At 48.1% G+C, this 16,547-nt stretch overlaps 1 protein-coding gene across 4 annotated transcripts in view; it reads right to left on the reverse strand.

Moving 5' to 3' along the window:
* Positions 1-1,347: 1,347 nt before the first annotated feature.
* RBSN (rabenosyn, RAB effector) overlaps positions 1,348-16,547 on the reverse strand; it is a 28,418-nt gene continuing 13,218 nt past the window's right edge. For 3 of the 4 annotated variants that reach the window (XM_060161075.1, XM_060161074.1, XM_060161073.1), the window contains 8 exons: positions 16,380-16,425; positions 16,100-16,261; positions 13,580-13,821; positions 11,498-11,568; positions 8,765-8,851; positions 7,609-7,711; positions 6,131-6,235; positions 1,348-5,439 (listed from right to left, as the gene is read on the reverse strand). In XM_060161075.1, the coding sequence (XP_060017058.1) occupies positions 4,291-5,439; positions 6,131-6,235; positions 7,609-7,711; positions 8,765-8,851; positions 11,498-11,568; positions 13,580-13,821; positions 16,100-16,261; positions 16,380-16,425 (1,965 nt within the window). In that variant the 3' untranslated portion in view covers positions 1,348-4,290. The remainder of the gene's footprint in view (positions 5,440-6,130; positions 6,236-7,608; positions 7,712-8,764; positions 8,852-11,497; positions 11,569-13,579; positions 13,822-16,099; positions 16,262-16,379; positions 16,426-16,547) is intronic. The other variant, XM_060161076.1, reaches the window with a different exon arrangement.

Consider the following 16,547-nt stretch of genomic DNA (forward strand, 5'->3'; position numbering starts at 1 on the left):
CCAACAGGCCTTTGTTATGGAGAATGCTCTGAGTTTATTTTACAAAGGTAACTCTTCCCCCTTTCCCTGCCAAAGCAATTAGCTATGAAAACCAGGTGGGGTTCCAGGATGTAAAACCCGAGAGTGTGGGGTGTCCTTAGGCTGACCCCCAGGGGTTTCTTACTCCCATGCTAGTCCACACTCAGCCTCCAGCAATTCAGCGAGTTTTCCTAGCAGCTCTGGCTCCAGTGGCTTCTGCTTCAGGTAAGCAGATCTTGGCTGCGATTCTGCATTCACCTCTCCACATTTCTAGGTGGCAGTAGGCCCTGCAAACTCAGTTCTCTGATGGATCCAAAGAGTCACTGACTTTCAGTATGCCCAGCTTTTCCTTGTGGTAAGGACAGGAGTGACAACTGCCAAACTCTTTGTATGCCTGAGCTGAAGCCAGAAGTCCTTTCTGAAGTATTTTTTAAAACCATGCTAGGCTACTGAAGAGTTTTAGTCAGAAGGGCTTTTGACCTTAAAGTTCAGAGGAGGTGCTTCCTATGGATGAACTATCCTACCCCATGTGAGAAACCTGAGTGTCCATACACGAAGCAGGCCAGGGCAGCTTGGGTTTTGGAGGCAGACAGACCTGGGCTGGAATCCCAGCGGTGTAACCCTGAGCAGGCTTAACCTCACCACACTCATTTTTTCATCTGTAAACTGGAGCTGTTGGGAGGATTAAATGAGGTACGCATACATAATACTTGGCATTCTGTCTGACCCAGAGTGAGCGCTAAATATTACCTCCTCCTGGTTTAGTCCTGGGAGGTCTCAAAGGTCCAAGTGATGGCAATATCAGAGATCCACTCAGCAGCTTCCAATCTCTTTCCCCGTCGCCCACTTCCGCTACCTTTGGGCCACAAACCTTGCTTGAGCACTCCCACTGTACCTGACCCACGTGGAACCCTCCTTGCTACATAGGGCAAGCAAGTGAGGCAGACTGGGCTTTAAATCCTCCTTCCACCACTGACTGGCTTTTTGACCCCAGCCAGGCTCATCTCTCTCAACCAGTTTCTTCATCTGTCAGCTGAACACCTGATTAACCACCTCAAAGGGTTTTGCATGACACCTGCCGAAGACAGTTCATTTAATCAACACTGCAGGAATAACTAAAGATAAGGACAGAACTTGAACCCATACTTAACCCCTGTTAAGAGCCCAGTGACCTTGATTTTGTCCGGAGGCCTTAACCACACAGGTAACACAGGAGCTGGGCTGTTCTGATACTCAGATACTCAGAAGTTATTAAGAAAGGAGGGGAGAGATGTTATCTGGTAATTCTTACTCGCAAAATGTGTGCACATACTCACACACACCCCCAACCACTAACATGTTATTTTATTTTTTTAAAAAAGGTTCCAATACAAGGCCTCAGAGTAGTGCATGCAAATCAATGACCTTCAAACTGTCTGTCACTGTCAGATGACCAGCATAATCTACTACCACAGTCTGTGACCTGGTAAAGAGACCAGCTTCTCACCCTGAGTCCCATCACCTATGCCAACGTCCAACCTACCACATGGCTCTTGATTGATTCAGGTACATTTTAGTATCTGAACAGAAGAGACACATTGAGCAGCAAGCATAACGAGTAAGCGTCCTTAGTGTATTAGACAAGGGAAAATACAGACAAGGCATAACAGGGAAAAGCCAGCTTCATTTGATGCCTGAATCCCCAAAGTCTCTTGCATACATGATCTGTGTCTAGGGACATCTGCCAACGCCGTATCAAGGACTTGCCCATTTTCCGATGAGATGGAGCTGTTTGCGATGAAGGACTGCAGGACGGGGGAACTATTCACACGAGGCAAAAACCTGAAGTTGTGGTTGCAATTCATAGGCCATCTCTTCCCTGACGTTAACCCATCCCTGTAAATCCAACTTTGTGCCCGTGTGAATTCCGAGGGATAGAGAATTCTAACTCCGGTCATGTCTGTGATTATAGGAGAATATAGCCATGGAAGAATTAAATGGAAACATACAGCCATGGAAGAATTCAATCACATCAGAGGGTTTTAGTTTGATTTAGTATATTCAGTTTAAAAATTTCTTTTTTTTAGCTTAAAAACATGTTTCTTATATTAGTGGCTCTCAATGCTCTTAGTTACTTATACATTGCCACCTGCAATTGATTTCAGAGAAAGGGTATGTTTGGTAAACTAGTCCTAATTGAAACCACCAGCTAACTAAAAGAGATATATTCTCATTAGAAAAGTAATCATGAGGGAGACCAGCATTTAGCTTTTGGAACTACCTGCTTTTCGGCACAGAGAGCTTCCTTCTCTTCAGTCAAAGAGAAAAGACAGACTGAGCAGGGAGGAGCATGCAGCCATCCATAAATCCCTCCAGAGTAACAGCATGAAGAGCAATGACCCTGAGGAAGAAAAAATGCCTGTACCGGGCAACATTTTATATGCCTGACGGCCAACTTCCCAAACCATGACAATCAGCAAGGTTGGTAACTGGCTGACCTCAAACCCACTCACATTCCTTTGTGAAGAGAACCCAGACTCGAGGGGTCCTCCACACACCCTCCACCCACCCACTCCCCATTCCCACATCCCCATACAGGACCCCCTCATTCAGCCCAAAGATCCAGCAGGTGCTAAAGAAATGTGAATAGTGTCAATACAAAAACAGATTACCTTTACACCACAATGTTTTTCAGACCTTCCCAAGATCAAGAGAGGTCGTCCCAGAATGTAACAAAGTGAATTTCAACTCTCACACCATTAACCATTGAGAGTATGACCCAGAGTTAGTTAAGGGGTATAAAGTGACTAGTGGTCAGTTATTGTTCAGTAGTTAACAAGCATAATTGCAGGAACTCTACCCAGAGCTGAGCACACTTGGGTATCAAGATGGCAGATGTCAGTTAAGGGTTATGTTCCTGTAAACCTAAGCACCAGAGCTAAATTAACAATTTCCCTTTTTGCCCTTAATTGGTGAAGAGTTCAAGTACTGCGATTCTACCAAAATGATCCTGGGTTGTGCCTCTTTCAAACATTTCAGTTTCTTTTTTTTTTTCCCCAGCCACGTGGTGCACTGTGCAGGATCTTAGTTCCTTGATCAGGGATTGAACCCGTGCCGTCAGCAATGAAAGCGCCGAGTCCTAACCACTGAACCATCAGGGAATTCCCCATTTCAGTTTCTTAATACTAAACATTGGTAAAAAAATATCTCACCAGTGTCCACGGTCAGCACAAGATGAACCAAAAGGGAAGAAGGCTCATCAACTAGCCTTGGAAGTTATTTTAATTGACCTTCTGACTCAGGGGAGCTTTAACTCTTCTGACAATGTTCCACAAGAGCTTCCTGGTCACCAATTCCTAAACTATGAAAAAGTCTGAAAAAGCCCAGCTCAGAGTTATTTTGCCAAAGCTCTAGAGGAAGCTTTCTCTGGGGACAGACAATTGTCCCAGCGGTCATTCAGTTCCACAGAGCCACACGGATAGAGACTCTTCTCCCAAATTATACCACCTCCATCAACCAAAAAGTTACCCACTCCTGTTTTGTAAAAAGTTCACGATCAGACTCACAGTGATACCCCTGCACTGGGAGTTTAACTTCCTGAAAGAGACAAACAAGAGGTCAAAGAGGGAAACAGACCCCGGTGAAACCTCACCACCATTACCCACTCTTAAGAAGAGGTGCTGGGCTTTCCTGGGTCTTAAATACTGCCTTCATAGCAAGACCTCCCCCTTCCATTGTACAGGCAGAATGTGCCCAGTAGAGCAGTGGAAGTCCCAGGTAAAAGCAACATAATACCCTAATGGGGACAGACTTCCTCCAGAGCCGAGTAAAATTTACAGGACTCTATCTTGTCTGTCTTGGCTAAAGGAAGGGCCCTATATAAGGCTGCCCTATAATACTGCATAATGACCAAATACCAGGCAGGAGCAAATGGCTGCAAGAGGTACACAGTAGCCATTTCTGCCCAGGGCCCAACAGAACTGCGCTTAGTTATATCTCGGCAGTGAAGTTTTAAATTCCCTTCTAAAGGGAAAACCCAATTATAAAAAAAAAAAAAAAAAAAAACAGGAAAAACAGCAAATGCATGCTGATTCTTCCTGTTCTAGTTCCCATTTTATTATTCAACTATCATGGAAAAAGCTCCAAGTGCACAGCACGAAACAGCAGATTCCTCCCCCGCTGACCTGCGTGCAGCTTAAATCTCGCCCTTCCTCCTTGTCCATCAACTCCAGCAGCCCTCCCTCCTGCTCCCCTGGCTCCTGCCAGGCCCCAAAGGCGCCCTGCCCATCATGGTCAGTCGGCGCCCCTCTTCTGTTTGGCCAGGGTGTGCTTCAGCTCCCTCAGGTTCTCCGTCAGCACCTCCACCTCGTCCAGGCGGCCGCACTGCTTGGCATCGAAGATGTACGCCTTGATGTTGTCGATCTGCTGGAGGAGGAGCTCCTCCTCTATGGGCTCCTCGCCCTCCTGCCCGCTCTCACTGTCCATCTCGAACGGGTTAGTACAGGGGGCCTCCTCGAAGGGGCTGCCAGGAACAGGAGGTCCTGAGGGTCTCTGAGGGGAATGCCCATCTTCCTCGTCAAAGGGGCTGGGGGCTGGGCTGTCTGGGCTAGTGAAGGGATTCCCTGCCACTGCCTCCTCTTCCTCCTCCTCCTCAAAAGGATTGTACTCCTTGAGGACACAGGCTGGAGGGCCGAGAGGAGGCTCTGCAGCAGAAGGGCTGGCCGTGCCCTCTGCTGCAGGGCTGGAGAGGTCTTCCTCATCAAAGGGATTTAGGGAGGGCACCTCATTGTGCTGCGACGTGGTGCTCTGGGGGAAGAATTCCTGGCCAAGGGCTGGGGGCCCAGACCACAGTCTGATGGGCTCGAGAGCCGAGCTGGGTGAAGGGGTCTTGGGTGCCGCACTGCTCTGAGCTGGGGAACAGCCCAGATCCAAGGCATGAGCAAGGTGGTTGCGAGGCTCTCTGCCTGGCTCCAACTGAAAAGGCCTGATTTCTCGGAAGTCCAGGGACCGAGTCCGCGTGTGCAGAGATGCCGCCTGGAACTGCTCCCGTTCTCGTTCCCGCTCGCGTTCCCTCAGCATCTGCAGCTGTTCCCGCTGCAGGTCCTCCTCCTCGGCCTGCCTCCGGGACAACTCAATGGCCTTCTCTGTCTGCTGCTGGTCATACTCGTCCTGCAGTTGGCGCAGGTTCTCCTGCAGCGTACGCACTTCATCCATCCGGCCCGCGGCCTTAGCCTGCCTGATAAAGGATGTGATGTTGTGGATCTGCTGGAGGAGTGGGTCCGAGTCTTCGACCTGCCCTTGACCTCCAGAGAGCGGGAGCCAGCCCTCAGCCTTTCTCAACGGGGCATGGCCCCCGCGAAGGGACACCACCTCCCCGTTGGTCGCATGAGACACCAGGTCACTGCGCCTTTCCTCAAGCCTTCGCTGGGATTCCAGGGCAGCCTGGGGAGACACCAAAGCCAAAGAGAAGAAACACGGTCACCAGGCCAACAGCCACACCGCCAGCCACCCTCTGCGGTCCCGCTATCCCTGTGTCAGTGAGACTCCAATTCTCCACCTCAGGACTACGATATCCAACTGCTAAAATAAATCAGGCTTTTTTATCAGAAGGGAAGGAGGGACACACCCTGATTTTCAAAATTAAAATACCAAATAACAGTAAGTTAAGGGATAAGCTTTTCTCAATCTTAGATTCACTGGCCACGTACTTGTCTTAAATCTCTGAGGTCTATTACCATTCATCTACACTAGAACCTCACACAATCTTAAATACACATATTATTCTGTTTAATACTGCATATTCCAAAGTGTTCTAGAAAGAACTCCCTGGTGTCTGGGTCCTCTGCAGCTTGTACCAGGGGGAGGATTGCCAGTCTCTATGGTATTCTGGACAGGAGAAAATCAGTAGAACCTCTGAAAGAAAAATAGGACCTGGAGAGAAAAATAATTACCCTGACCTCTGAAGATGAGAGAGGCCAGAAACAGAACAGAAGGAGAATGCAAACTAGAGAGAGTGAGAGGTTCTGACTTAACGACAACCTCACAGGACCTCCTGGGAGCCTGAGGAAGCCTCTGCGCTCAAGGGAGCCGCAGGGAAGAAGCCAGGACGCCAGCATCCCTGAGCTTCACTCACCCGTCTCTCCAGGATCTTCTTCCTCTCCACTTCCTGCTTCCTTTTCTTTTTCAGTTCCTCAAACTGTTCTTTGGTTGGCAGTGACATCAAACCAAGCAACTTTTCCTGTAGGGGGTCACAGGCAATTTTACACTTAAACCCTTTTAGGAGAAAAAGTGAACCTGAAGCCCTCTAGTGAGAGCCCACTTAAGCTAAACTACCCCACTCTCGGACAATCACGTTAATGAGCAGAGCAGGGAAGGACCTAACGCTGAAATCGGAGCAGAGCCAACTTCCAAATAGGCCAGCCTTTTCCTGATGAAATGATCAACACCAGACATCCCAGTTATTTGCCCTCTCAGTGGGGCCTTTTCCTGCCCTCCCTGTCTACATCCGTAAGCCTCCGTCAAAGCCCCAACCCCACGCTCTTTACGTTTCTCCACAGCACTCTCCACCCTCTTAAGCTATACTTTTTAGTTGTTTCTTTTCTATTCCCCTCTCTAGAATACAAGCTTTAGGAGAACAGGAATGTCTGTCTTTACTCATGGCAGGATACCCAGCACCTAGAACACTGCCTGGGACTCAGCAGGCACTCATCAAATGACTGTGGAATACAGCCACTAATCAAAAGCAGGAAGGGCCTCATTCTCTGCATTACGATGTTGGGAAACTAACCCAACAGGACGCTTAGATCTCTGTCAGGAGCCCCACAGGGGATTGACTGTGACTCTCACAAGGGCTTTCTGAGGTAGAAACAACTTAGATCCAACCACCTACGTCTAGTGCGCCCTTGTCACCTGTTTCCTCCAAACCAATGGCCCAGGAAGAGTCCCGTAGGAGCTTATCCCAAGGAGGAAATGCTATGTGCAAGTATGTCCATCAGGCAATCCTCAACAGCAAAAAATGGGAATCTATCAGATGCCCAGTGAAAGGGGAATAGTTAAAGGATAGTGTACACAGAGCACTATTCTGTAGTCATTCAAACAAGAGCTGTTTGAGGACCACATAAAAAAGTTCTTATGGGACTTCCCTGGCACTACAGTCATTAAGACTTGGTGTTTCCACTGCGGAGGGCATGGGTTCGATCCCTGGTCGGGGAACTAGAAATCCTGCATGCCGTGTGGCGCCACCAAAAAAAAAAAAAAGGGCTTATGATATAAAATTCAGCAATAAGAAGGCCTAAACTTGCAAATATGCTACTTATATAAGTTACTATAAGTAGCATATGTAACTACTTTATATAACCAGTGCAAATGGAATAAAAAAGAAAATATATCAGAATGAGGCAGGATGGTGTTAAGGACATAGGACTAAAAGGAATATTTACTTTTCTTTGACATCCAGATTTTTCTCTAGATGTGACTGACACATTTATAACCTTAAAAAGTAATAAATGTACAAACAGAAAATAAACAAGCCATTGGCCCAATCTGCCTTCAGAGTGGTAGAAGAGCAGGGGAGGCGAGTGCGGCGTTTCTGCCACCCCAGGATGGCTTTACCTGCACAAAAAGCGTAGCTGAGTATCTGATCATCCTCTGTAGCCGTAAAGTGTTTGGATGTGGTGGAGGGTCCTGCTTCAAGTCTAAGGTTAAGATCTTCTTACTGAATTGGAACAAATACATCACTGTAACAGGCACTGCCAGCCTCAGAAACATGGGTGAAAAGTCCCGAGTCACCAGGCTTGCATGCCAGCAACATGTGTAGAGAAATGGGTTAGAGACTCCACTGAAATGTCCTTGCAGGCAAAGCCCATTTCTTACCCTTTGGCTGTACCCAAGGCCCCAAACAAGCACAGGGTGAACGACAAACACTCAGCCATCGAGGCACTGACCACTGGTGCAGGGCCAGCATCGTGGGTGAGTGACCAGCACAGCAGAAGGGCCCTGTGCTTGGTTTCATATTCTGCTATCACTGTCTTACAATCCTTAATTTTGAACAAGGGACCTGAATTTTCATTTTGCAGCAGACCCTAAACCACGTAGCTAGCCCTGCACGTACAGATGGACAAGAGTTCCGCATCTCTGTTCTGAGTCACAGTACTTCCTACACTGCAAAGGGCTGATGTAACCCCAACAGCCAATCCACAGTTAAAAAGCAGCGACAAAAAAAAAAAAAAGCAGCGACTGGGACTCCCCTGGTGGTCCAGTGGTTAAGACTCGGCGCTTTCACTGCCATGGGCCTCAGTTCGATCCCTGGTCAGGGAACTAAGATCCCACAAGCTGCACAGCGCAGCCAAAAAAAACCAAGGCAGCAGTCAACTTGAAGAAAAGAATCTGTGTTTCCATCTGGGCTCCAGTCCTTCTTCTAGCTGTGGTGCATTCTCTCACCTATAAAATGGGGATGTTAATCTCTACCTCACAGGGTAACCATGGTATAATAAAGGAGCTACTCTGTGTGGAAGTAGTCAGTGACTGGCACACAGCTGGTGTCAATCAACTCCTATTCCTTTAATAATAATGAACAATAGAAATCCTTAACCGAAAGTTACTGAGATGCACTGAGTGCCAGAGCTGGCAACTCCCTCAGCCTCCTCCTCACACACTCCCACTATCACCAGGACTGGGTAAGCTCAGGTCTGCTGGCCGCCCACCACTCATTAACAAAGCACCTCCTCCACTCAAGGCAGCACGTAAGACATCACCTAACAGACCTTACCTTAAAGCGTCTATTAGCTCATACACTTTCTGCACTTCCACTCGAAGGTCATTGGCATGTTCCAGACTGTAGGTTGTCTCTCCAGCACTAGGGAGAAATCACAGAGATGTTTGATCTAAATGTCATTGCACTGAACGGACAGTGTGGTGTAAAAGGACTCACAGAGGGGTAGACAGTTAATTCTCTCCAAATGGCATTTCAGACTCTTGCATATATTGCAGTGCTCATTCCTTTTCAAAATATAAGTGCTAATCAACTAGAAACTGCTTTTAATTTGCAGACACCATAGGGACACACTAGTGCCGAGGTCTTTGAGGACCAGCTCCTAAGCTCATTGCCAAAATAAATGTGACTGAATCTACTCCAGCCTACTTTCCGTGAACAATTTCAGTGCATCTAGTAAGACGGTTGAAGTGGTTTACTAAATGAGTTGGTCAGACCACGTAAGAGAAGGCACTTTCTTTTCTCACTCAAAGACTACCCAGGGAGCGGAGGAATGATAGGAAAGCTGACCAAGGAATCCAAGCCACGGCCCAGGTGGCACTGTCAGTTGCCCCATGCTCCCAGGTCTCACGAACAATTGCTCCCTGTGTGAGAAAATCACTTGGACTCCAACTCAAGAAAGGAGGTGAGAGGGAGTAACTCTGCCCAGGGTGGAGGATGGGACATCAGGGAAGGCCAGAGGTGGCTTAACCCCAGTCTCAGAGGAACAGTAACAGTTATCATGTGGTCTTAGAATTGTTCCTTTACTAGTCTGCCATTCCCACCAGACTGCTGAACTCCAAGTGCAGTGATCATGGCTTTTCATTTTTATACCCCTAGTAACTAGCACATGGGACAAGCTTAAACAATGTTTACTGTGAAGAGAAACATTTCAAATGATCTCCAAGCTATTAATCCAGCCTCAGCAATGGCCACTCAACTCTCTTCCTGAGGCAACAGCAATTTAAGTTAAATAAACAGAAAGAACTGCTGTGTTTACCTGTTTTCCATCTATAAGGCAGGCCTAGCTGGAAAAATCTTGGTGTGTGCTGTAATCTGCAGATTCAATAAAGTTGTTTCATCATCTCTAACTGCACAGTTTGCAAAAAGAACATCAGATCAGAACTAAAAAGACTTGCACTTTGTCTTGATAACGCCAAGTCATGTGGAAAATAACAGGGTTGGCCCAAATCTGAAATCACTGCCCTGGTCTCAGTCACATCAACCAACTATAATCTCCTCGGAGCACCTATCATGCCTGGCATTATTATCATGTGCGTTACTTGTTCACTTGGTTACGGTCTGCACTCCCATGATAATGAAGCTGTCTCCACTGTCCACTGCTGCAGCCCCAGCACCCAGAACAGCACTTGGCACGTAACTCGTGCTTGCTAAATATCCACTGAGTGAATGAGTGACAGACTGAAAGGCACTTACTTAAAGCACTTCAGAACTGGTCTTTGGAGGCGTAAGAGTTGGACACCTGGAAACATGCTTAGCAACGGTAGCTCCCCCCTGGCTATGGAGGCCCATACAGTCTCTGTTGCAACTATTCAACTCTGCTGCTGTAGTGCAAAATCAGCTACAGTAATCAAACAAACAGGCATGGCTGTGTCCCAATAACATTGTATTTATAATGTTGAAATAAGTGTGGGCAAGAATGTGGAGAAATTCAAAGTCTCATACACCGCTGATGGGAATGTAAAATGGTGCAGTCATTTTGGAAAACTGTCTGGCAATTCCTCAAAAAGTTAAACACAGAGTTACCATATGACCCAAGAACTCCACTCCTAGGTATATACCCAAGAGAAATAAAAGTATATGTCCACAAAACACCTATACATGAATATTGATAGAAGCATTATTCCCAATAGCCAAAAGTGGAAAAACTCAAATGTTCACCAAGGGACTAATGGATAAACAAAATGTGGTCTACCCACACGGTGCTTCACACAAAAGGAATGATGCACTGACACATGCTACAACAGGGATGAATCTTGAAAACTTTACATTATGTGAAAAAAGCCAGACACAAAAGATCATATATCTATGATTCTATTTACATGAAATATCCAAACTAGGCAAATCCATAGACAGAAAGCAGATTAGTGGTTGCCAGAGAAAGGGAGATGGAGCAGGGACTGCTAACGGGTATGGGGTTTCTTACTAGGATGATGAAAGTGTTTCAGAATTAAGACAGTGCTGATGGGTGTACAATTTTGTGAATGTTGTACTAAATGTGATGTGATGGTTGTACCAAAACCACTGAACTGTACACTTTAAAAGGGTGAATTTTATGGTGTGTGAATTAAATCTTAATTTTAAAAGAAGAGATGGCACACTAGATGTGGCCAGAGGGCCAAAGTCTGCCAACCCCTGACCTAAAGGAAATGTCTGCTCTCAGCCCTGACACCTCAGTGTCACCCTGAATGGCATCTACCCAGGCACAAGCATGAGGCACAGTGCCCTTGCTCACCTCCGGATGCTGCACTTGGCAGTGGTGCTTATCGTCCAAGGCCCTTCCTAAACCCGCTCAATCAGGAAAGCTGGGGTCACATGACTGAACATGACTACACAGGACTGTAACATGCACCCCAAAGAAATACAGATATGACGAAGATTCTCTGCAGTCAGTGGCAGAAGAAAAGCCTGGGCAGAGTTAGGAATGTCATTTTCACCTACTAAAGAATTGACCTAAAATGCCAGAAAACAGTCACCACTAAATTAGTAAAACAGAGAGGAATAGCTTACTTTAATGATGCTGCCATCCTGATGTATTCAGGAGCTTTTTGGTCAACTTTCTCCATGCAAAGTCGTAATTTCTAAGAACAAAAAAGAAGAGGTGAGTTGTACTCTCAAGGTACAGAAAAGCCTACCCAGAGGTTATGTTGAATCAACAGATGTATTTAAAATGTGCAGTTTTATAAAATGAAAAAAGTGCAGAGAGTGGTTTTTAGCTCTGTTTTGTTTTGTTTGTTGTTATCAATTTCCTGATTTAGACCTACTCTACAAGAAAAGCTTGCAGGAAGGAAAGAAAGCGAGGGTGAACTTTTTTTTTTTAATAAATTTATTTATTTTTGGCTGCGTTGGGTCTTTGTTGCTGTGCGCGGGCTTTCTCTAGTTGCGGCGAGCGGGGGCTACTCTTCGTTGCGGTGCGCGGGCTTCTCATTGCGGTGGCTTCTCTTGTTGCGGAGCGTGGGCTCTAGGCGCACAGGCTTCAGTAGTTGTGGCACGCGGGCTCAGTAGTTGTGGCTCGCAGGCTCTAGAGCCCAGGCTCAGTAGTTGTGGAGCACGAGCTTAGTTGCTCCGCGGCATGTGGGATCTTCCCAGACCAGGGCTCGAACCCGTGTTCCCTGCACTGGCAGGCAGATTCTTAACCACTGTGCCACCAGGGAAGCCCGGATGTTTGACCGGATGTTTCTGAGAGGAGCAAGGCCTTCCAGGACACAAGTCATCTGAGTTTACCAAGGTAGAGAAAAGAAATTAGTTGCTATGTCCTGTATCTGCCAGGTGATGCCAGATACCAGCACAAGGCACTGCCAGGGCTCACTTCAAAAAAGAAGGAAGCCAAAAGCGTGGCAGCTATTTACAAAAATGAGTTGTCAGATCATGAGCTCCACATAAAGGATGGACAATGGCTACATCTGCAGCTCAGCAAGGGTTTAATTAACACCATTTCTAGTAGCCTGAGTATTTTCATGGTGGTTTCAGAAATACAGCCACTGTGACCTACAGAACTGCTACCAGTGACCATTCAGTGATCATCAGACAAAAACACATCCCTCCTTGGGGCTTCCCTGGTGGCGCAGTGGTTAAACATCCACCTGCCAATGCAGGGGACATGGGTTCGAGCCCTGGCCCAGGAAGATCCCACATGCCGCGGAGCAACTACGCCCGTGCTCCACAACTACTTAGCCTGAGCTCAGAGCCTGCGAGCCACAACTACTGAAGCCCACGTGCCACAACTACTGAAAACCACGTGCCTAGAGCCCACGCTCCGCAACAAGAGAAGCCACCGCAATGAGAAACCCACGCACCACAATGAAGAGTAACCCCTGCTAGCCGCAACTAGAGAAAGCCCACGCGCAGCAATGAAACCCAACGCAGCCAAAAATAAATAAATAAAATCTATTAAAAAAAAAAAAAAAGGATACACCCCTCCTCTGCTCAGTTTTGCACAAACTGCTTCCGATGCCTGGGCGGGTTTCCTCCTCCCCGTTTCCTACCACCTCCCTGCCCAACCCCAACCTGGCTCATCCTTCTCATCTTGCAGGCCTCACCTGGCCATTAGGAGGCTAAGCCAGGCTCACACCCAGTCTGACTCTAAATCCCAGCTTCTGGCACCACACTCTGCTCCTTTAAAGCAGCATCTACTGAAGGCATTCCAGGGTTGCTGGTGGTAATGAGAGCTGAGGCATTTGAATGGACTTAAAAGAGGAAGCTCTAAGCCTCCGGGCAGTTTCTCAAACTCCAAGTGAGTGTGGCAGGACTCTTCCAGCCCACTCTTCACCACCAGCTCCAGCTCCTGCCCACCCACAGAACTTGTCTACACCGCATGGCAACCACCCTTCCTCCTCCTGCCCCTGGGCCACAGAAGCCCCTAACCACCCCCCCACCCCGCTGTCAAGTGGGCATGAAAGGGTGAGGGAACAAGTTTGTTGCAACATACCCAGTGACTCTGCGACTCACCCAGGGCCCTAGCTAGTGCCCTTTGGCAAAAACTAAAAATGATTCAAGGGAATGACTTCCCAAAGCATTCTCCAAAAGCTGCAGGCATGTATATAACCAACAGCCAGATCTCTCGAATCAGACTCAAGGCCACACACGAATCACCTCGTAGAGCTTCACGATGTCAGGGGTGTGCTCCTTCTCATCGATCTGCTGCTCTCTCTTGAGTAGTGTGTCCTTGCAGTGTGTACAGCAGCGGATCCGGTCGTCATCCTTCTCGTCCAGGACAGAGCTCACGCTGCTCACGCTGCTGATACTGGCCCGGCGGGAGCCGTGGACACTGTTGGGTGACTGGCTGGGGCTGGTATGAGTGCTCAGGGAGTCCTTGCTGGCACTGGTGAGCTTGTCTGTAAAGCACAACACAGGACAGGCAGCAGTGAGCCCGCAGCCTCCAATCACCCCACCAGCCACAACAGCAGTGGAGTCCTACGGTGGGGGTGGCACGAGAGCAGGCTCTGCCCACAGGCGAGAAGCACCCACACCTCTGCCTTCCGGGCTCAGGCTCTGAGGTGGGATGGACGCCCAGTGCAGCTGCCAAAGAGCCAAGCAGCCTAGGACAGTCTGTCTCTGAGGCTCTGAAGCCCACCCCTAACCTGGCCTTACCACCTACTGCCCTGCCCCGTGCCTGAGACACAACCCAGGCTCTCCCTGGGCTACCCTCCACGGCCTTCCCCCACGCCCAAACGCCCGACTCCTACCCCTTCCAAAGCTCAGCTCAAATGGCACATCCTCCCGGAAGCCCCCCCCCGCCCCGCAATTCCTTGAGGCAAAAACAATCTGCCTTTCTATCAGTTTCTACTACATCACCCCTTGTGGAGCACTTCCCACTTTTCCCTGTAGTGATAGCTCTATGTACACCCCAGAGCTGCCCTAGGAATCTGTGATTCTGAGGGTAGAAACTGTCTTATTCATAGCTGCAGCCCTATATTTTTTCCAACAGGGCCACCTCATAGCAGCTACCCAGTAAATGTCAGTTAATTAGCTCAAAAGAAGGAAGGTGAAGAGTGTCCCCAAAACATAGCTTATAAAGTCTCAGGTAAGACAGGGAGTCGCCTCAGGGAGAAAGGGGAAGTATCAAGGTAATGCGAGCCCGCTGGACATCAGAGCTCGACAGAGGAAGCATCTGCTTCTGTCCCATGTTATCCAGACATCCTGCAGCCAACGGTACATGCAGAGTCAGCAGAACTCTCCAGGGTTGCAAAATCACCCCAAAAGTCCCAGAATTAGCCAAAACCCCATGAGATCATCTTTCGCAACCTTTAACCAGCTGAGGTTCAAAGTTCTGGACCACTGGGACACTGTGTTCCACCTAACCTTTACAGCCTCATTCCCACATTCTCAAGCAGTGTTTCACACCCCCAACTACTGTACCTGCTCATCTACTAACCTTCCCCAGGCCTTTCCACATCCCACGCCTAAGCACCAGCTCTTCACTCTCCCCAGGATGCCTGCCTGCCCCACCTCTCTGCAGTCCCAGTTGTGTTTCAAGGCTGCTCTCAAACGTCACCTCCTGACCCTGAGCACCCACACTCTCACTCTTCTTCAGCCTCTGCAGCGGCCTCAGCAGCACTCAGTGGCTCTCATATTACGACATTACAGCCTATTCTATATGACGGTGAGCTGTCTGTGACTCTTTGCTCAAAGGAAAGGACTAGCCCGCTGCTCATTTTAAGACCACCTCCTACAGTCTCCTCTCAAAGCCTCACCTGCCACTTCAAGCAGAGCTGACAAAGATTCCATCAACTCGGGACTTCCCTGGTGGCGCAGTGGTTAAGAATCCACCTGCCAATGCAGGAGATACGTGTTCGAGCCCTGGTCCAGGAAGATCCCACATGCCGCGGAGCAACTAAGCCCGTGCGCCGCCACTACTGAGCCTGCACTCTAGAGCCCGTGAGCCACAACTACAGAGCCCGCTCACCAGAACTACTGAAGCCCACACGCCTAGAGCCCATGCTCCCTAACAAGAGAAGCCACCACAATGAAAAAAGCCTGCGCACCACAACGAAGAGTAGCCCCCGCTCACTGCAATTGGAGAAAGCCCGCTGGCAGCAATGAAGACCCAACACAGCCAAAAATAAATAAATTTATTTTTAAAAAAAAGATTCCGTCAACTCTCCCATGTGCCTGACACAACTTCTCTCATCATACTTGCCTCTTTATAAAGCAGTTGTTTGTCAGTGTGTCTCCCCTGCTGGATGCTGGACTCCCTGAAGGAATGGCTGATGCTTATAGACCAGACGTGGGCAAACAACAACCTGCAAGCCAAGTCCAGCCTGTTTTTGTATGACCCTCAAGCTACATATGGTTTCTACACTTCAAAAAGGTTGTTTAAAACAGAAGAAGAAATGTGACAGAGACCGTATGTGGCCCACAAAGCCTGAAATATTTACTACCTGATCTTTTATGGGAAAAGTTTGCCAACCTCTGTTACAGACCATTGAATCACTGGTCCCTAACACAGGGCCTAGGCTGTAATGGGCTTCAAGGAATAAACAAGTAAATGAATGAAGATCCCATGGGCCATTAATTTTTTTAAAAAGTCCCCCAAATCACCCAGTGGTAATTAGTAAACAAGTTAGTCTCAAAAGGAGATCAGGGTCCAGGGCCCGCCTCCCCATCACCTACTTGCCAAGGGAAGGCTGATGAGCTCCATACACTTCTTGCACATAATAGACCCACAGAGGCGGCAGTGGTGGCGGCGGTTGCGGATGCTGAACTTATTCCCACAGTCTGGACAGAAGGGGACATCCTGGTCGTTGACCCAAGGCACCACGGACTTTTCTATTGCTTTGGGAAGAACAAAACAAAAACCAAACAAACATAAATGTAGGCCATTTTAAAAAGGAGATCTGGTCAAGAAGAAAGATAAAGAATAGAAGGAATGTGAGCAAAGTTCTAGAGTTACCTCGGATCTTCGCAGACTCAGTATTTGTTCTGTCAAATGCAGTGAGCTGACAAGGAGAAAAAAGTGCCAGAAGGAATTAATCTGGTGGTGTATACATTTTCTACAGGCAGAAGCATCAAGTGGGAATGAGCACACCAGCATTGCTCAAGTCTTATCTGTCGTCTCCAA

This window comes from Lagenorhynchus albirostris, chromosome 10, assembly GCF_949774975.1.
Source record: "Lagenorhynchus albirostris chromosome 10, mLagAlb1.1, whole genome shotgun sequence".
Taxonomy (NCBI): domain Eukaryota; kingdom Metazoa; phylum Chordata; class Mammalia; order Artiodactyla; family Delphinidae; genus Lagenorhynchus; species Lagenorhynchus albirostris.